Consider the following 13,622-nt stretch of genomic DNA (forward strand, 5'->3'; position numbering starts at 1 on the left):
CCTGCTCACTGCCCTCTATGCCCGCCCTGCTCACTGCCCTCTATGCCTGCCCTGCAGCCAGCGCGAGCTGTGGATCTGGTGGAGGAGGAATCGGGCGCCCCCGGGCCCGGCTGGGGGCCGCCGCCAGGCCCGGCTGGGGGCCGCCGCCCTGCCTCCCAGGAGCCCAAGTACCAGCTGGTACTCGAGGAAGAGGAGACCATCGAGTTTGTCCGGGCCACTCAGCTGCAGGGCGATGAGGTAAGGGAGAGCCCCGGACCTCGTGAGGAGGACGGGGACCTCGTGAGGAGGACGGGGACCTCGTGAGGAGGACGGGGACCTCGTGAGGAGGACGGGGAGCGGGCCCTGATGCTCACGCCCCTCTCCTTCCCAGGAGCCGGCAGCTCCGCCCTCTCCCACCCAGGCCCAGCAGCAGGAGTGCATCCAGGCCGTGCGCCGCAGCCTCCCCGTGTTCCCCTTCCGCGAGGAGCTCCTGGCTGCCATTGCGAGTCACCAGGTCCTCATCATCGAGGGCGAGACCGGCTCGGGGAAGACCACCCAGATCCCGCAGTATCTCTTTGAGGAGGTGCGGCATCCCCACGCCAGGGCCGGCCCGCCCCTCGCTGAGCAGGCTCCTGTCAGAGCCCTTTACCTGAGCTCGGGAGCTGCTCACCTCCCCACGCTAGCCATTCCCTTTCCCACTCGATGGGGGGGTCTGGAGCACATACCCGTCTGTCTCTGTTCTCACTTCCCGCCACCGTGCCTGGCTGGGGGGCGTTCTCTGTCCCCATTGGAAGGCAGTGTATGGGGTGGGGGTGGTGTGAGAGGGGCCCTCACTCCAGTCCAGCGAGGCCTCTGTTCTTCCACGGAGTGGAGAGCCTGCATCCCTGCTCCTGAGTCTGCCCCACCTGCTCTGTCCTTTCCCAGCTCAAATCTCACTGAGCCCAGAACCGTTTCTTTAATGTTTTTTAATGATTTTTTGGGGAGAGGGAAGGGGAGGGAGAGAGAGATAGGAACATTGACCAGTTGCCTCCTGCACACCTCCTACTAGGGATCAAGCCCAACCTGCCCGGACTGGGAATCGAACTGGTGACCTCTTGGTGCGTGGGTCGACACTCAGTCCACTGAGCCCAGAACTTGATCCGCAAAGGGCTGGGATTCCCAGGGCTGGTTAAGACCCGGGGATGCCCGGGTTTTCCCATTCCATTCCATCCATTTGCCCTCCCTGTCTGGGCTTCAGCTTCTGTCTGTCTGCTCCCTCCGACATCCCCCCCCCCCCCCCCCGCCTTTACCCTGCATTTACGACTGTTTTCTCTGAATTGTCTTAGGTGCCAGTGCTATATTTAACAAAGGGAGGACCTCTTCTTTTTCCTTTTTTGTTTATTGCTTAGAGAGAGAGAGAAACACTGATTTGTTGTTCCACTTATTTCTGCATCATTGGTTGATTCTTGTATGTGCCCTGACCGGGGATCAAACCCACAGCCTGGGTGTGTCAGAGCAATACTCCCACCAAGCTGAGTTACTGGCCAGGGAGGAGCTCACCGTTCTCTGTCGTTCAGGGTTATACAAAGAAGGGTCTGAAGATCGCCTGCACCCAGCCCAGGAGAGTGGCCGCCATGAGTGTGGCCGCCCGAGTCGCTCGGGAGATGGGCGTGAAGCTGGGGAATGAGGTGAGCTCTGGAGGGACTGACGGGTGAGGGGAGCCCAGGGGTCTGGGATTCAACCCACACGGCCCTGAGGGCCCCGCACCGCATGTCTGGGCGCCGGCCTCGTTGCCTGGCCCGACACTCCCTTCAGAGAGCACCAGCCCACTTTGCACGCTGATGGCCTCGCAGGTGGGCTACAGCATCCGCTTTGAGGACTGCACGTCAGAGCGGACGGTCCTCCGCTACATGACCGACGGCATGCTGCTCCGCGAGTTCCTCTCGGAGCCCGACCTGGCGAGCTACAGGTAGGCCCGGCCCGTCTCCCACAGGAGAGCCAGCGCCTTCCCTCCCCCGCTCTGCGCCCTCCTCCCCTCAGCGCCTTCCTGGGCGTCCTTAGCTCTGGCCTTTCTCTCCTTTCTTCTCACCCGTCCCTCTGGCCATGGCCAGTCCTTGAACCTTGGTGACCCCGGCAGCCCAGAGCTGACCTCCGGGTTCCATAGTGATGGGCTGGAGGTTAGAGGAACTGCAGAGAAAGCCCCTCCCTCCGGCTGCAGCTGTTCCCAGAGGTTAGAAACAGGATGGAGGGTGGAGTGCGGGGGCGTTGAAAGGCTGAAGACCACTCGAAGGAACTTAGGGTTTCAGCTTCCAGGGGAGACACTCAAGGAGATACCCTGGTCCCGCTGCCACATGGGAGAGGGGCCAGACTTGGCCTTTTTTTTTTTTTTTTTTTTTTTTTTTAGTATATTTTTATTGATTTCAGAGAGGAAGGGAGAGGAAGAGAGAGATAGAAATATCAATGATGAGAGGGAATCATTGATTGGCTGCCTCCTGCACGTTGGACCGAGCCCACAACCCAGGCATGTACATGCCCTTGACTGGAATCGAACCTGGGACCCTTCAGTCCACAGGCCAATGCTCTATCCACTGAGCCAAACCGGCTAGGGACACACTTGTCTTAGGGGACCCCAGAGAGCACATCTAGGAGCCACGGGGTGTCACAGGAGAGGAGACTCAGATCAGGACCAAGGCGCCGTGGAGGCGAGACCGCAGGTTGCTCATGAGTGGGTCTCAGTGCTGCGCTGACCCGCAGGGGCAGGTAGTAACGTGCTGAGGGCAGAAGGCTCCTGCGTGGGATGCGGGTGGGGTCAGGCCAGCTGAGCAAGAGGGTGCGAAGTTCTGGTCCTAGAAGGTCAGAGTACAGCCATAGGACAAATAAGACTTGACATTTTACACCCCTTCCAAAACGCTCTCAGAGCCCACGGAAGGCCAGCCGGTGCCAGAGCGTTTGGGGTGCAGGACTTTCCCATCAACCCCAGCAGGAAATGGCTGGGGCTTCCCCATCCGGCCAGGGTTCATGCAAAGAGTTGAGGTGGGGCATGAGCTCCTACAGGCTTGGTTGCCACCAGAAACCCAAAGACTAGAACAAGGAGAAAGAAAGTGCACAGAATAGCTGGTTCAGGAGGAGGCCTAGAAGTCTGCAGAGCCGCTAGGTCGGGCTGGAAGGCTCGCCAGTCCCAGGAGTCTGGGAGCTGCTGGCTTTGGGGATCGTGATGGCACAGTCCGCCGCCCGCCCAGCCAGCCTGACGGGAAGAGGCCTTGCCCTCACTTCCCGCTTCTGTGACTGCAGCAGACTTTTGACTCAGACCCACAGGGAGGTCTGGCTCATCTTGGCTCCGCCCTCCAACCCCAGGTCTTGGAAGCTGCTGTTTTCCCACTGAGAGGCTGCGGGCCATAGAGCCTGGTCTCCCCCACTCTCTGCTGGTCTTACTTCACGGCGATTCCCTTTCCTGGAGCCCCTCATCCCACATTCACCCTTGGGCTCTGTCTCTAGCTGCCCTTCATCCGGGGGACCCCACGTCCACGCCTGCATGGCCTGCTCTTCTCGCTCACTGCTCCCTGTTCCCCCAGCGTGGTGATGGTGGATGAGGCTCACGAGCGGACCTTGCACACGGACATCCTCTTTGGATTGATCAAAGATGTGGCTCGCTTCCGACCTGAGCTCAAGGTCCTGGTGGCTTCGGCCACACTGGACACTGCCCGCTTTTCCACCTTCTTTGATGACGCCCCCGTCTTCCGGATCCCTGGACGCAGGTTTCCAGTTGACATCTTCTATACCAAGGTGCTCCCCGAGGATGGACTGAAGAGTGAGGCATGAGGCGGGGGAGGGCAGGGTGGATGGAGAGTCCACAGGGGACGGGACCGAGCGAGTGGAGCGGGGAGGACGAGGCTGCCTGAGCAAGTGCCTCCCTGTGCCCTCTCCTCACCAGGCTCCAGAGGCCGACTACCTGGAAGCCTGTGTGGTGTCTGTGCTGCAGATCCACGTGACGCAGCCCCCCGGGGACGTCCTGGTGTTCCTGACGGGACAGGTAAGGGGGTCCCAGAGAAGACGGGGCCGGCAGGTCCAGGGCGGCCTCTGTGATCGGTCCCTGCTGCTTTCCCCCCAAATCCAGGAGGAGATCGAGGCTGCCTGCGAGATGCTCCAGGACCGCTGCCGCCGCCTGGGCTCCAAGATCCGGGAGCTGCTGGTGCTGCCCATCTACGCCAACCTGCCCTCCGACATGCAGGCCCGCATCTTCCAGCCCACGCCCCCCGGGGCACGCAAGGTGAGAGCTGCAGAAACCTGCGCTCCACCCTGTGGTGCTGGGGGCTTCAGTGCCGGCTCTGGAAAGAGGACACGAACGCAGGCGGGAGTGGGAATTTGTCTGCACCTGTAAGAATGCAGGGATGTCCGAGGAAGGCTTAAGGTGCGATTGAGGTCAGAGTGCAGGTTCAGTGGAAGGTTCGTGAGAAGCAGTGGGAGACAGGGCGAAACCACATCTGGACTAGGTTAGGGAGGGCCTCGGGTGGCAGGTGCACGAGTTCGGACTTTAGACTGAATGGCAGCCACAGGATTTTGAACAAAGTGTAACTTTCATCAAATATCGAACGGGTTCTCACAGGTTCTGTTCTGGGGTGGGATCGGTGAGACAGAGTCCTGGCCTCGAGAGCTCCCAGTGGGGTAAGTTAGGAGACAGTGCCGGGAGGAGACACGGCGCAGCAGGGGCGTGAGGCTCGGCGGGAACTGTCCTGGGCGTGTAGGGAAAGCCTCCCCTCTCCAGTCAAGTGAAAGTGAGGCAGAGGCTTGAACTGGATGAGGAGGGAGCCAGGCTGGGGCCCTGAGAGGAGACAAGGTCACGAGGGCTCGCGCCGAGCGGGCGTGGCTGTAACTCTCCAGCAGGACGGGAAGCGGTGGCCAGGGGAGTGATGGGAGGTGCGTTTTAAAAGGACCCTTCCGGATGCCACGGACCGGGCGGCCCCATCTCCCAGCTCTGAAACCTCAACCTCTTCTCCACTTCCTTTCCATGTCATGCCCTTGCTGAGCCCCGCTGCCCTTCACCGTCCTCCCAGCCTGTCCCCCTGGGACTGGACACGAATTCCCTCAGCTCCTGCCCTTATCTGCCCCTGCTGTCTACTCCAAATCTCCCCGGATTCCTCTTCCTACATAGCTGGGAGGTTGGGGTCTCTGAGTGACCCACAGCCTCTCCCTCAGGTGGTTGTGGCAACCAACATCGCCGAGACTTCACTCACCATCGAGGGCATCATTTACGTGCTGGATCCAGGGTTCTGTAAGCAGAAGAGCTACAACCCTCGCACAGGCATGGAGTCGCTCACGGTCACACCCTGCAGCAAGGTCAGCCCGGGCTCCAGGGGATCTCCATGGTGGAGCGGGAGGCAGAATGGACCCACAGGCAGGCCCTACTCAGAAGCCGGGGGGGCGCTTAGAGGACGGAACCACAGCCTCCTAGATTCCTTGCATAAACACTGCCCTTTCTCTTTCCCTCACCCAGTTGTCAGCCGGCCTGTCTTTCCTTCCTTCCAGGCCTCAGCCAATCAGCGAGCGGGCCGGGCTGGCCGGGTGGCGGCCGGGAAGTGCTTCCGCCTGTACACCGCCTGGGCCTATCAGCACGAGCTGGAGGAAACCACGGTGCCCGAGATCCAGAGGACCAGCCTGGGCAATGTGGTGTTGCTGCTCAAGAGCCTAGGTCAGTGGTCGGCAAACTGCGGCTCGGCAAACCGTGGCTTGCGAGCCACATGCGGCTCTTTGGCCCCTAGTGTGGCTCTTCCACAAAATACCGACTTCTGCGCATGGGCCACGAAGTTTCAATCACACTGTATGTGCGCACCTGCACGTGGTATTTTGTGGAGGAGCCACACTCAAGGGGCCAAAGAGCCACATGTGGCTCGCAAGCCGCGGTTTGCTGACCACGGGCCTAGGTGATTGGGGTCCCCGGGCCTCCCCGAGAGGCCGGGCTGGAGTCACTGGTCCTAGTAAAGGGACTCTGTTCTGCCCTCACTTCTCTGCAGGGATCCATGACCTCATGCACTTTGACTTCCTGGACCCTCCCCCGTATGAGACCCTGCTGCTGGCGTTGGAGCAGCTGTATGCTCTGGGAGCCCTCAACCACCTTGGGGAGCTCACCACGGTGAGGGGGAGGCCGTGGGCTGGGCAGGAGGACAGGGACACCTGAGGGAGGACCAGCTCAACCCTCTCTCTTTCCTCTCCTTAGTCTGGTAGAAAGATGGCAGAGCTGCCAGTGGACCCCATGCTATCTAAAATGATCCTGGCTTCTGAGAAGTGAGTCCCCCCCATCCGGCCAGGCCCCCACCCACAAACTGGCCACACCGGCCATCTTTGTTATTTTGCTCCTTTTCTCTCTACCATATTCTTCTGTAACAAATAAGTTATTAGAGAACTCTTCCTGCCCCCCGTGAGGCCCACAAGGGCCAGTAAGACACTGCTGTCCTTGGTCATTATGTGAAATGGGGAAGATTGACACACACATAGGAAGTTTGGGGGCATGAAGGGAAGTGGAAGACTTTCCATCTGTGAGGAGTGCTGAGTGAGGGTTGGTTTGGGGACTTGCTCATCCTAAGGCTCAGACTGGAGCATTTAGATGTGGCTGTGGAGGGACCACCTTTAAATGCCATGGTTGGGTCAGAGGTCATCACATGAGCCTAAAGGAAGCGGTCTTTCCCCGATGCATAGTGCACACCTTGCCTCTGCCTCCTCAGCGGCCTGTCCTGCCTCTGCAGATGTCCATCTGCAACTGTCATCACAGCCCTGAGCTACTGGCACTGCCCCCAAATCTAGCTACTCTGAGTGCTTAGCCCTGTGCTGACGGGCGGTCCCCATGGGAGGACACAGCCCACACAATGGTCACTCCCACCATGTGTCTGTCCCTACGTCTCGCTTTGAGCTCACAAGCTTTTTCCCTTTCTGCCCAGGTACAGCTGCTCAGAGGAGATCCTGACAGTGGCCGCCATGCTGTCCGTCAACAACTCCATCTTCTACCGGCCCAAGGACAAAGTCGTCCACGCGGACAACGCCCGCGTCAACTTCTTCCTCCCTGGGGGGGACCACCTGGTTCTGCTAAACGTGTACACACAGGTCGCTGGGCTCAGGAGAGTGGGAAGGAGGGGGACATGGGAGACTCCGGTCCTGTATACACTCACCCCCTCCTTAACCCTCTCCACAGTGGGCTGAGAGCGGTTACTCTTCCCAGTGGTGCTATGAGAACTTTGTCCAGTTCAGATCGATGCGCCGAGCCCGGGATGTGCGAGAGCAGCTGGAGGGGCTCTTGGAGCGGGTGGAAGTTGGCCTCAGTTCCTGCCAGGGGGACTATATCCGTGTCCGCAAGGTCAGCATTCCTCCCGCGGCCCCCAGGCTCCGAGAGGCCAGCTTCCCCAGGCCTGGGCAGCCCTCCTGCCTGAGCTGGGGAAGGTCCGTTTCCTCCCGGGGGCTCTTCACGCACCCTTCCCTTCCTAGTTCTCCAGAAGCCTGAACTAAAACTGAAAAGGTGGCGAGGGCTGAGGGTCCCTGGGGTCTGGCCTTCCCATTGAGGGTCTCTCCTGGCTGCTCCTTAGGCCGTCACTGCCGGTTACTTTTACCACACAGCACGGTTGACTCGCAGCGGCTACCGCACAGTGAAACAGCAGCAGACAGTGTTCATTCACCCCAACTCCTCCCTCTTTGAGGAACAGCCTCGCTGGCTGCTCTACCATGAACTTGTGTTGACCACCAAGGAGTTCATGCGACAGGTGAGGGTTCCACCCCCTGCCCTGGCGGGTGGAGGTTGTAGAGACGAGTGGTACTCTGGCCAGCAAAACCCAAGTTCGAGTCGCTGGGCCTGGCAGAGGAACAGGGAAACCAACTGGTTTAAGGAAGGGTAAGCTAGAAAGACGCCCTTCCTAACGCTGGCTCAGGCCTCTGAGATCTGACCATCGCACCGTGAGCTTTTGAAAGGCTGTTGTCCGGATGCCGGTGCTGGGGATGGTGGTGAGCCAAGCAGGTGTGGCCTCGGCCCCAAGTGTACTTATGGTTCCCATGCAGGCCTTCAGGGAGAGCCCACTCGGGAGCCTGAGTGGCACGTGGAGGTGTGCCAGCCTCAGGCAGGCAGCGCAGAGCTCTGCGCCTTCCTGCAGCCACAGGGGAAAGAACCTTTTTTAAATATATTTTTTATTGATTTCAGAGAGGAAGGGAGAGAGAGAAACCTTGATGAGAGAGAATCACTGATCGGCTGCCTCCTGCACGCCCCCCACTGGGGATCAAGCCTGCAACCCAGGCAAGTGCCCTTGATCAGAATCGAACCCAGGACCCTTCAGTCCGCAGGCGGACGCTCTCCCCACTGAGCCAAGCCGGCCAGGGCAGAACCTTTTTGAGCTCACACGTGAGAATCTAGGGAAGATGGGATCACTGCTGGCTTCTCCCCCTTCTAGGTATTGGAGATTGAGAGCAGTTGGCTTCTGGAGGTGGCACCTCACTATTATAAAGCCAAGGAGCTAGAAGATCCCCATGCCAAGAAAATGCCCAAAAAAACAGGAAAGACACGTGAAGAGCTAGGGTAAAGAAAAGAAACATAAACACAACACGACATCAGCTCCATCTTCTCCATGTTATTTATATCCATTAATAAAGTAGTTTTGGAATAAAGCTTGTGAGAACTTTTGTAAGCTAGAGAAAGTGATGTGGAGATTCCATCTCATATTTTCACTTAGACTTTATTATTTACAAGTTAAATTACACAGCAGCTTTACACAGCATGAGATGGCAAGGAGGGCGGGAGGGGGAGGAGCGGGAAGAAACTGGCCAACCCCACCTCTTGTGTAGCAGTTCTCAGTGCTGCCCCACCCCAGTTCCTGGATGAGGCCTTGGGTCACAGGTGTAAGTTGGGTTCTGGCTCTGACAGCCCCAGCATCACCAGGGCTCCCACAAGCAGCTTCTTCACAGGCACTGGGGGTGAGTGTGAGGGCATCAGCTGCCGGGAGGAAGTTACTGCATTAGCAGGGGTGCTGCCCCTCCACCCACCCCATCCACCCTGGGACTCACTTTGTCTAGGCGATGGCGATAAATGAGGCCGCTGGAATTCAGGTAGAAAGTGGAATAGGCATCATAGGTCCTGGTGAAAGAAGAGAAGCTGAAGGGGAAGGTGGCTGATCCCAAAGATTAATTCAAGCATTTGCTCAAACTCCTAGTCCCTAACTGTGCTACATCCTAGTATGACATCACCTGGGGACTTTGAAAAATCCTGATGCCCAGGTTGCACCCCGTCACAAAGCAGAATGTCTGGCACCAAGATGATCCCACTGTGCAGCAGTCTACAAACTGCTGATTTGGGGCAAGCCTAACAATTTCTTGGGATCCTACTTTGCCAGAAATTTACCAAGTACTTTACCTAAGGGTGTGAGGCTCAACTTACGAGGCAGGAGTTTTCATTTGTTCAGTAAGTATTTGAATTCCTACCTATGTGCCAGGTGATATACATGAACAAGCTGAGTTCAGAGGTTCTCTCATGTACTCCGTCCCAGTTCTGTTACAGTAAAGGAGACTAAACCAAGACCCCTGCCCTCAAGGAACCTCAGTGAAGGCAGGGAGAGGAAGGGCTATCCAGGAGACCAGACCACCAGTCCTGAAACGAACGTGTGGAAAGTGGGTGGTGGCGTGGGGTCCCTCCTCAGCCCCTTACCGGTAAAGCTCTTCCTTGTCACGCTTGTAGAAACGCAGAAAGAGCATGTGGATGGGCAGCCCCACCAGCCGCCAGCGGGCTTGCAGGGTCCAGTTCTCAGGGTGGCGGGTCAACTGCAGAACCTCCAACTGAACTTGTGCAAAATAGTTCCAGGCCAGGAAGCGGCAGAGGGTCAGCGACAGGATATACCACGTCCGGCCCCTGAGAAGAAGGGATGGGAAAGAAATCTCATGCAGAACCAGAAAGCCAAGCCGCATGAGAAATGGGAAGCAGATGTAGAGCAGCAGCCTGGCACCTTCCCTAGCACAGACTCACTTGGTACGTATGCGCAGGATCTCGTTGATGAACTCCACATCCGAGGAGTAGAGAGAATAGTCATGGGAGTGAAGGAAGAGAGTGGGGAGCTGGTGGAAGAAGAAGGCATCACCAGTGGGAAAGGAGCGATGATCCTATTTCTCCGTTTTCTATTTTTAGTGCCTCCTTCCCTCTGAGTGAAAGGTCATTTCCATGCCATGTATAACTTCCCTTAATCCAAACCGAGGATTATCTTCTACTTGGGAAATGTCTGTAACATGTTTCTATGCTTGCCTTGTGGTTCCAAGAAAGAATCCAGTTGACTAACCCTCTATTTCCAAGGTTACCTGCATTCCCACCAGGTGGATGAAGGTCCCTTTTGAATTGACTTACCTCTTGTCTCAGTCTCTCATACATGACAGCCAGGTGCTCCTCCATACTGGGGTCTCCTGACGGAGTGGCAGGGGAAGGGCGGGCCGTCACAGGGGCTTGGAAAGATAGCACAGCCCCAACATAGGGGCAGGAAGGTCCCTCAAATAGGCTCCTAAGCCCATCCAGACAGCCACTATGCAACTCAGGTCCTGGTCCCTCCTCCCCCTTTCCTGGAGGGACACTCGCCCATGGTGAGCTGCGGGCGGGGACCTGAGGGAGAGGTAACGGGGGAGCTCCGGGAAGCAGCCCAGGAGGAGGGCACGGGAGTGCGGGAGACCGGAAAAGGGGGGAAGAGGGAGAAGTGGCCGTCGTGGAGTGAGGCCACAGGGGTGGGAATGGCAGCGCCCGTGGAGAAAGCTGGTCCTAAGGAGGAAGAACAAAAGGAAAAGCAATAACCCAGCTGCCCATGGCCCTTCATCCAAACTCTCACGAACACTTCCACTCCCACCGGCTCCTCGGGCAGAAGGGGGAATTGCTCAAGGAAAAGGGGTGGATTCACCTCCATCTCCAGGAGGAAACAGTTTCTATGACAAGCACCTCCCCCAAACGGTTAGCAAATGCTTTTACATTTAAGATTCCAATACTTTGGGGGCAGTTCCACGGCTCTTGGAGCAAGGCTCTCATCCACGTTTGAAGAGAGAACAAGGAAGGAATCGCGTTTTATTGCGCTGTGGGTGAAAGGCGTGGCCTGCAGACTCCACAACCATGTGCGTCCAATGGAACAGGAGCCAATGAGCACCCAGCCCACCGTGCACCCTTCAGCACTCCCATTCCCTGTAAATCCTCTCACAGTCGGGGAGGAAGCCCACGAGTCATGGCGAGGCTCCAAACCACAGTCAATGTCGAGCCTTGCGACTTGTAAAGTAGTGCACAAAGGTAAGCTGTCGCTCGGGCCCCACTGATGACACAGCCCAGGAGACCAGGAAAGGCTGGACTCCACTCCTGCTCAATGACCTTGAAACTGATGCGGAGGAAGGAGGTCACCCAAAGTCTGGCTGACCGAGTCCCGCGTCACTCCATCACTCCGGGGCGTGGCTATTCTGCCCACCTGGGCGCAGGGCCCGAGCCGGGTCCACCGGGTCCGAGGCCGCCTTCCTGCCGGGACCGCTATCCGGGTGCAAGGTCTGTCTGGTGGGGACCGGTAACTCCGGGCGGCGCCGCGCCGGGTGCGTGCGAACCTCTCCGCCCCCCGCCCTTCAAATCACCTCCATGCACAGACCGTGGCGGAGACACGGACGCCCCCCAAGTCCCGGAGGAACGACCAGGGCTGGCAGCGCCCCTCCCGCGTCCGCGACCCTCGCCCTCCACGCACAGCCGACACAGGGAGGGCGGTGGGCATCACTGCGCCTGCGCAGACGGCGCGCTCCGCCCTCGCACGGCTGGAGGGTCGCCCCGCCCCGCCTCCCTCCCGGGCGCCCCCTCCTCACCTGGGGCCGAGCCTGGTAGGCGCGGAGGCACGGGCCCAGACGCCTGGCCGCCCCCCTGCTGAGTTGGTACATGTCTTCCAGAGGCGGGGAGCGGCGCCTCCCGAGTGCGGCTGCCCTACTCGCGGGGTGAGCGCGCCCCGCCGCCGGCTCCTTGAAGGAGAAAGGAGGGGGTCAGGGCGGCGGAGAGGGAAACGGAGACGATGCGCGCCTGCGCACTGCGGCAGGTCTGGCGAAGCGGCGAGGCGCCGGTCTGCCGTCAGTGCGCCTGCGCCAGCGGCCGGAGCCTGCCTTAGCGCGCCTGCGCAGTAAGCCAGCGGCCGCCGGCTTCGCGCCACCCCGGGCGCTTGCGCAAGATGCTGGGCGAAGAGGATGAGATTGAAATAACGACAGGTTTCTCAGTAGCTCTCGTGATGAAAATACTTTATTGCTTTGGTGAGGACAGAAATGGTTGGGCACTGCTAGGAAGGCCTGTTGAATGAATGAACGAGTGGATGAACACAGGCACGGGAAGGCGGCGGTGGCTGCTCCCGCAGGGAGAGGAGGCCTGCAGGTGCGGCGGGGCTGCAGTCACCACGGCCTGGTGCTGCGCCGTTCCTGCAAGTGGCGAATGAACCTGGCGTTGAACATGTCCCCCGCCACTGTGCAGTGCTGGGCTGGGGGGGCCTGGGCCTGTGGAGGCACTGTGTGCATGGGGGCCTCCCCACTCCCGTCCTGTGACAAGGTCTCCTGGCTGGCGGCCCTGGTGGGTGGGAGGGAGATGCAGAGTGGGTTGCAGAGGCTCTGAGGGGGAAGGAAGATCAGACTCTCAGGGTCTTTCTGGCCCTTCTGTAGAGGACGACCATGATGGAACCACTGGTGCTATGTCCAAACTGGAAACCTCAGAAAGTGCCCAAGGGAAGTACCAGAGTTGAATTTATAGGGAAACAGGCTTGTAGGATGTTAGGTAGAAGGATTTTTTTGGGGGTAGGGGGGAGTCCAGTTGGACGGATAAGATTTCAGAGGAAGGAGCTGAGAGTGATGTTAGGAAAAGAGACAGAGGTGCGGGCAGGCCAGGAGGGGAGGGGATCAGGCCTCACCTATTCTCTGTTTCCTGTTCCCCCTGCTTCCATTCTTGGTTGCCTGTGGAAATACCAGGCATGTGCATGGGAAGGCTGGAGCAGGCGATGAGCATGACCTGCTTGATTTGAGGGCAAGGAGGGAAGAATACTTACCTGTGCTGGGGGATGAGGAATTCAGCCCCCCATAGCGGCTGTAGCAGCAGCTCTGGGCTACCAGCCCTGGGGGAGCCCCCCTGTAGGAGAAATGGCAGGCGATGGGGAAGAGGCTGCAGGGGGGAAGATGAGTGGGTGTGGAGGAATCAGAGGGGGGGAATAAACGGAATAGCACAGGAGTGCAGAGAGGGGCAATTAGACTTCTAGGGGTTTTAACCTAAGCAGGGCCCCAGAAAAGGGGAGGGAGCTCATTTTATACCCCAAAGATTTTCTGGAGCAATCCTGATTTATTGCTTTTCTGTTTCTAGTTGGAGTAATGTGTTAATATTTGTGATGCAAATCATCTCTCAAAAACAGACTTACACATAGGTAAACCAATCTGTGGGACCCGTTGCCCGGATGTTTGTTTTGGAAAACAGTTACCTTACTTACAGGGAGTGTCAACTTGATTTAGGAAGAAATTGGAGGGAGCCTTTTAAGATATGTGACTTACTGTGTTGGGAGAGGTGCCAGGGTTTGGGGGGGAGAAGGATACCAGAATGGATGAGTAACTCGGTACCTTTAGGGGATTGCTATAGGGGATGGCAACTCGAGGGGCCCCAGGGGATAATGGGTGAACCTTGACATCTCATC

At 58.3% G+C, this 13,622-nt stretch overlaps 3 protein-coding genes across 19 annotated transcripts in view; 1 reads left to right on the forward strand and 2 right to left on the reverse strand.

The window, feature by feature from the left end:
* DHX16 (DEAH-box helicase 16) overlaps positions 1-8,592 on the forward strand; it is a 16,793-nt gene extending 8,201 nt beyond the window's left edge. Inside the window, exons 6-20 of the mRNA XM_006103916.3 lie at positions 58-237; positions 371-562; positions 1,536-1,646; positions 1,812-1,927; positions 3,531-3,741; positions 3,890-3,988; positions 4,073-4,225; positions 5,152-5,292; positions 5,482-5,644; positions 5,967-6,085; positions 6,170-6,237; positions 6,888-7,050; positions 7,139-7,300; positions 7,527-7,700; positions 8,379-8,592. Of these exons, the coding sequence (XP_006103978.1) occupies positions 58-237; positions 371-562; positions 1,536-1,646; positions 1,812-1,927; positions 3,531-3,741; positions 3,890-3,988; positions 4,073-4,225; positions 5,152-5,292; positions 5,482-5,644; positions 5,967-6,085; positions 6,170-6,237; positions 6,888-7,050; positions 7,139-7,300; positions 7,527-7,700; positions 8,379-8,507 (2,181 nt within the window). The 3' untranslated portion in view covers positions 8,508-8,592. The remainder of the gene's footprint in view (positions 1-57; positions 238-370; positions 563-1,535; positions 1,647-1,811; positions 1,928-3,530; positions 3,742-3,889; positions 3,989-4,072; positions 4,226-5,151; positions 5,293-5,481; positions 5,645-5,966; positions 6,086-6,169; positions 6,238-6,887; positions 7,051-7,138; positions 7,301-7,526; positions 7,701-8,378) is intronic.
* A 49-nt stretch (positions 8,593-8,641) lies between these two features.
* Positions 8,642-11,996, reverse strand: CUNH6orf136 (chromosome unknown C6orf136 homolog). 4 transcript variants are annotated; one of them, XM_014446266.2, is made up of 6 exons: positions 11,779-11,996; positions 10,313-10,714; positions 9,941-10,029; positions 9,626-9,826; positions 8,989-9,058; positions 8,642-8,892 (listed from the first exon to the last, which is right to left on the reverse strand). In XM_014446266.2, the coding sequence occupies exons 1-6, from the start codon at positions 11,848-11,850 to the stop codon at positions 8,884-8,886; spliced, it is 843 nt and encodes a 280-aa protein (XP_014301752.1). In that variant the 5' UTR covers positions 11,851-11,996; the 3' UTR covers positions 8,642-8,883. The 4 variants fall into 4 exon arrangements, with proteins under 4 accessions (XP_014301752.1, XP_006103979.1, XP_014301751.1 ...); XM_006103917.3 differs by having other exon boundaries at positions 8,642-8,917; positions 11,779-11,878; XM_014446265.2 differs by lacking the exon at positions 11,779-11,996 and adding an exon at positions 10,919-11,132 and having other exon boundaries at positions 8,642-8,917.
* Positions 11,997-12,177: 181 nt separating this feature from the next.
* Positions 12,178-13,622, reverse strand: part of ATAT1 (alpha tubulin acetyltransferase 1) — a 30,982-nt gene continuing 29,537 nt past the window's right edge. For 2 of the 14 annotated variants that reach the window (XM_023745171.1, XM_023745169.1), the window contains 2 exons: positions 12,855-13,102; positions 12,178-12,558 (listed from right to left, as the gene is read on the reverse strand). In XM_023745171.1, the coding sequence (XP_023600939.1) occupies positions 12,200-12,558; positions 12,855-13,102 (607 nt within the window). In that variant the 3' untranslated portion in view covers positions 12,178-12,199. The remainder of the gene's footprint in view (positions 12,559-12,854; positions 13,103-13,622) is intronic. The other 12 variants (XM_023745174.1, XM_023745172.1, XM_023745178.1 and 9 more) reach the window with 12 other exon arrangements.

Source organism: Myotis lucifugus, unplaced genomic scaffold (assembly GCF_000147115.1).
Source record: "Myotis lucifugus unplaced genomic scaffold, Myoluc2.0 scaffold_521, whole genome shotgun sequence".
NCBI classification, from domain to species: domain Eukaryota; kingdom Metazoa; phylum Chordata; class Mammalia; order Chiroptera; family Vespertilionidae; genus Myotis; species Myotis lucifugus.

Coding starts and splice junctions, on each gene's coding strand:
- CUNH6orf136 (XM_006103917.3), bottom strand. CDS start 11,850: ATGTACCAACTCAGCAGGGGGGCGGCCAGGCGTCTGGGCCCGTGCCTC. Junction 10,030..10,312: donor ATGAGAGACTGAGACAAGAG/GTAAGTCAATTC, acceptor TTCTTCCACCAG/CTCCCCACTCTCTTCCTTCA. Junction 9,827..9,940: donor ATCCTGCGCATACGTACCAA/GTGAGTCTGTGC, acceptor CCTTCTTCTCAG/GGGCCGGACGTGGTATATCC.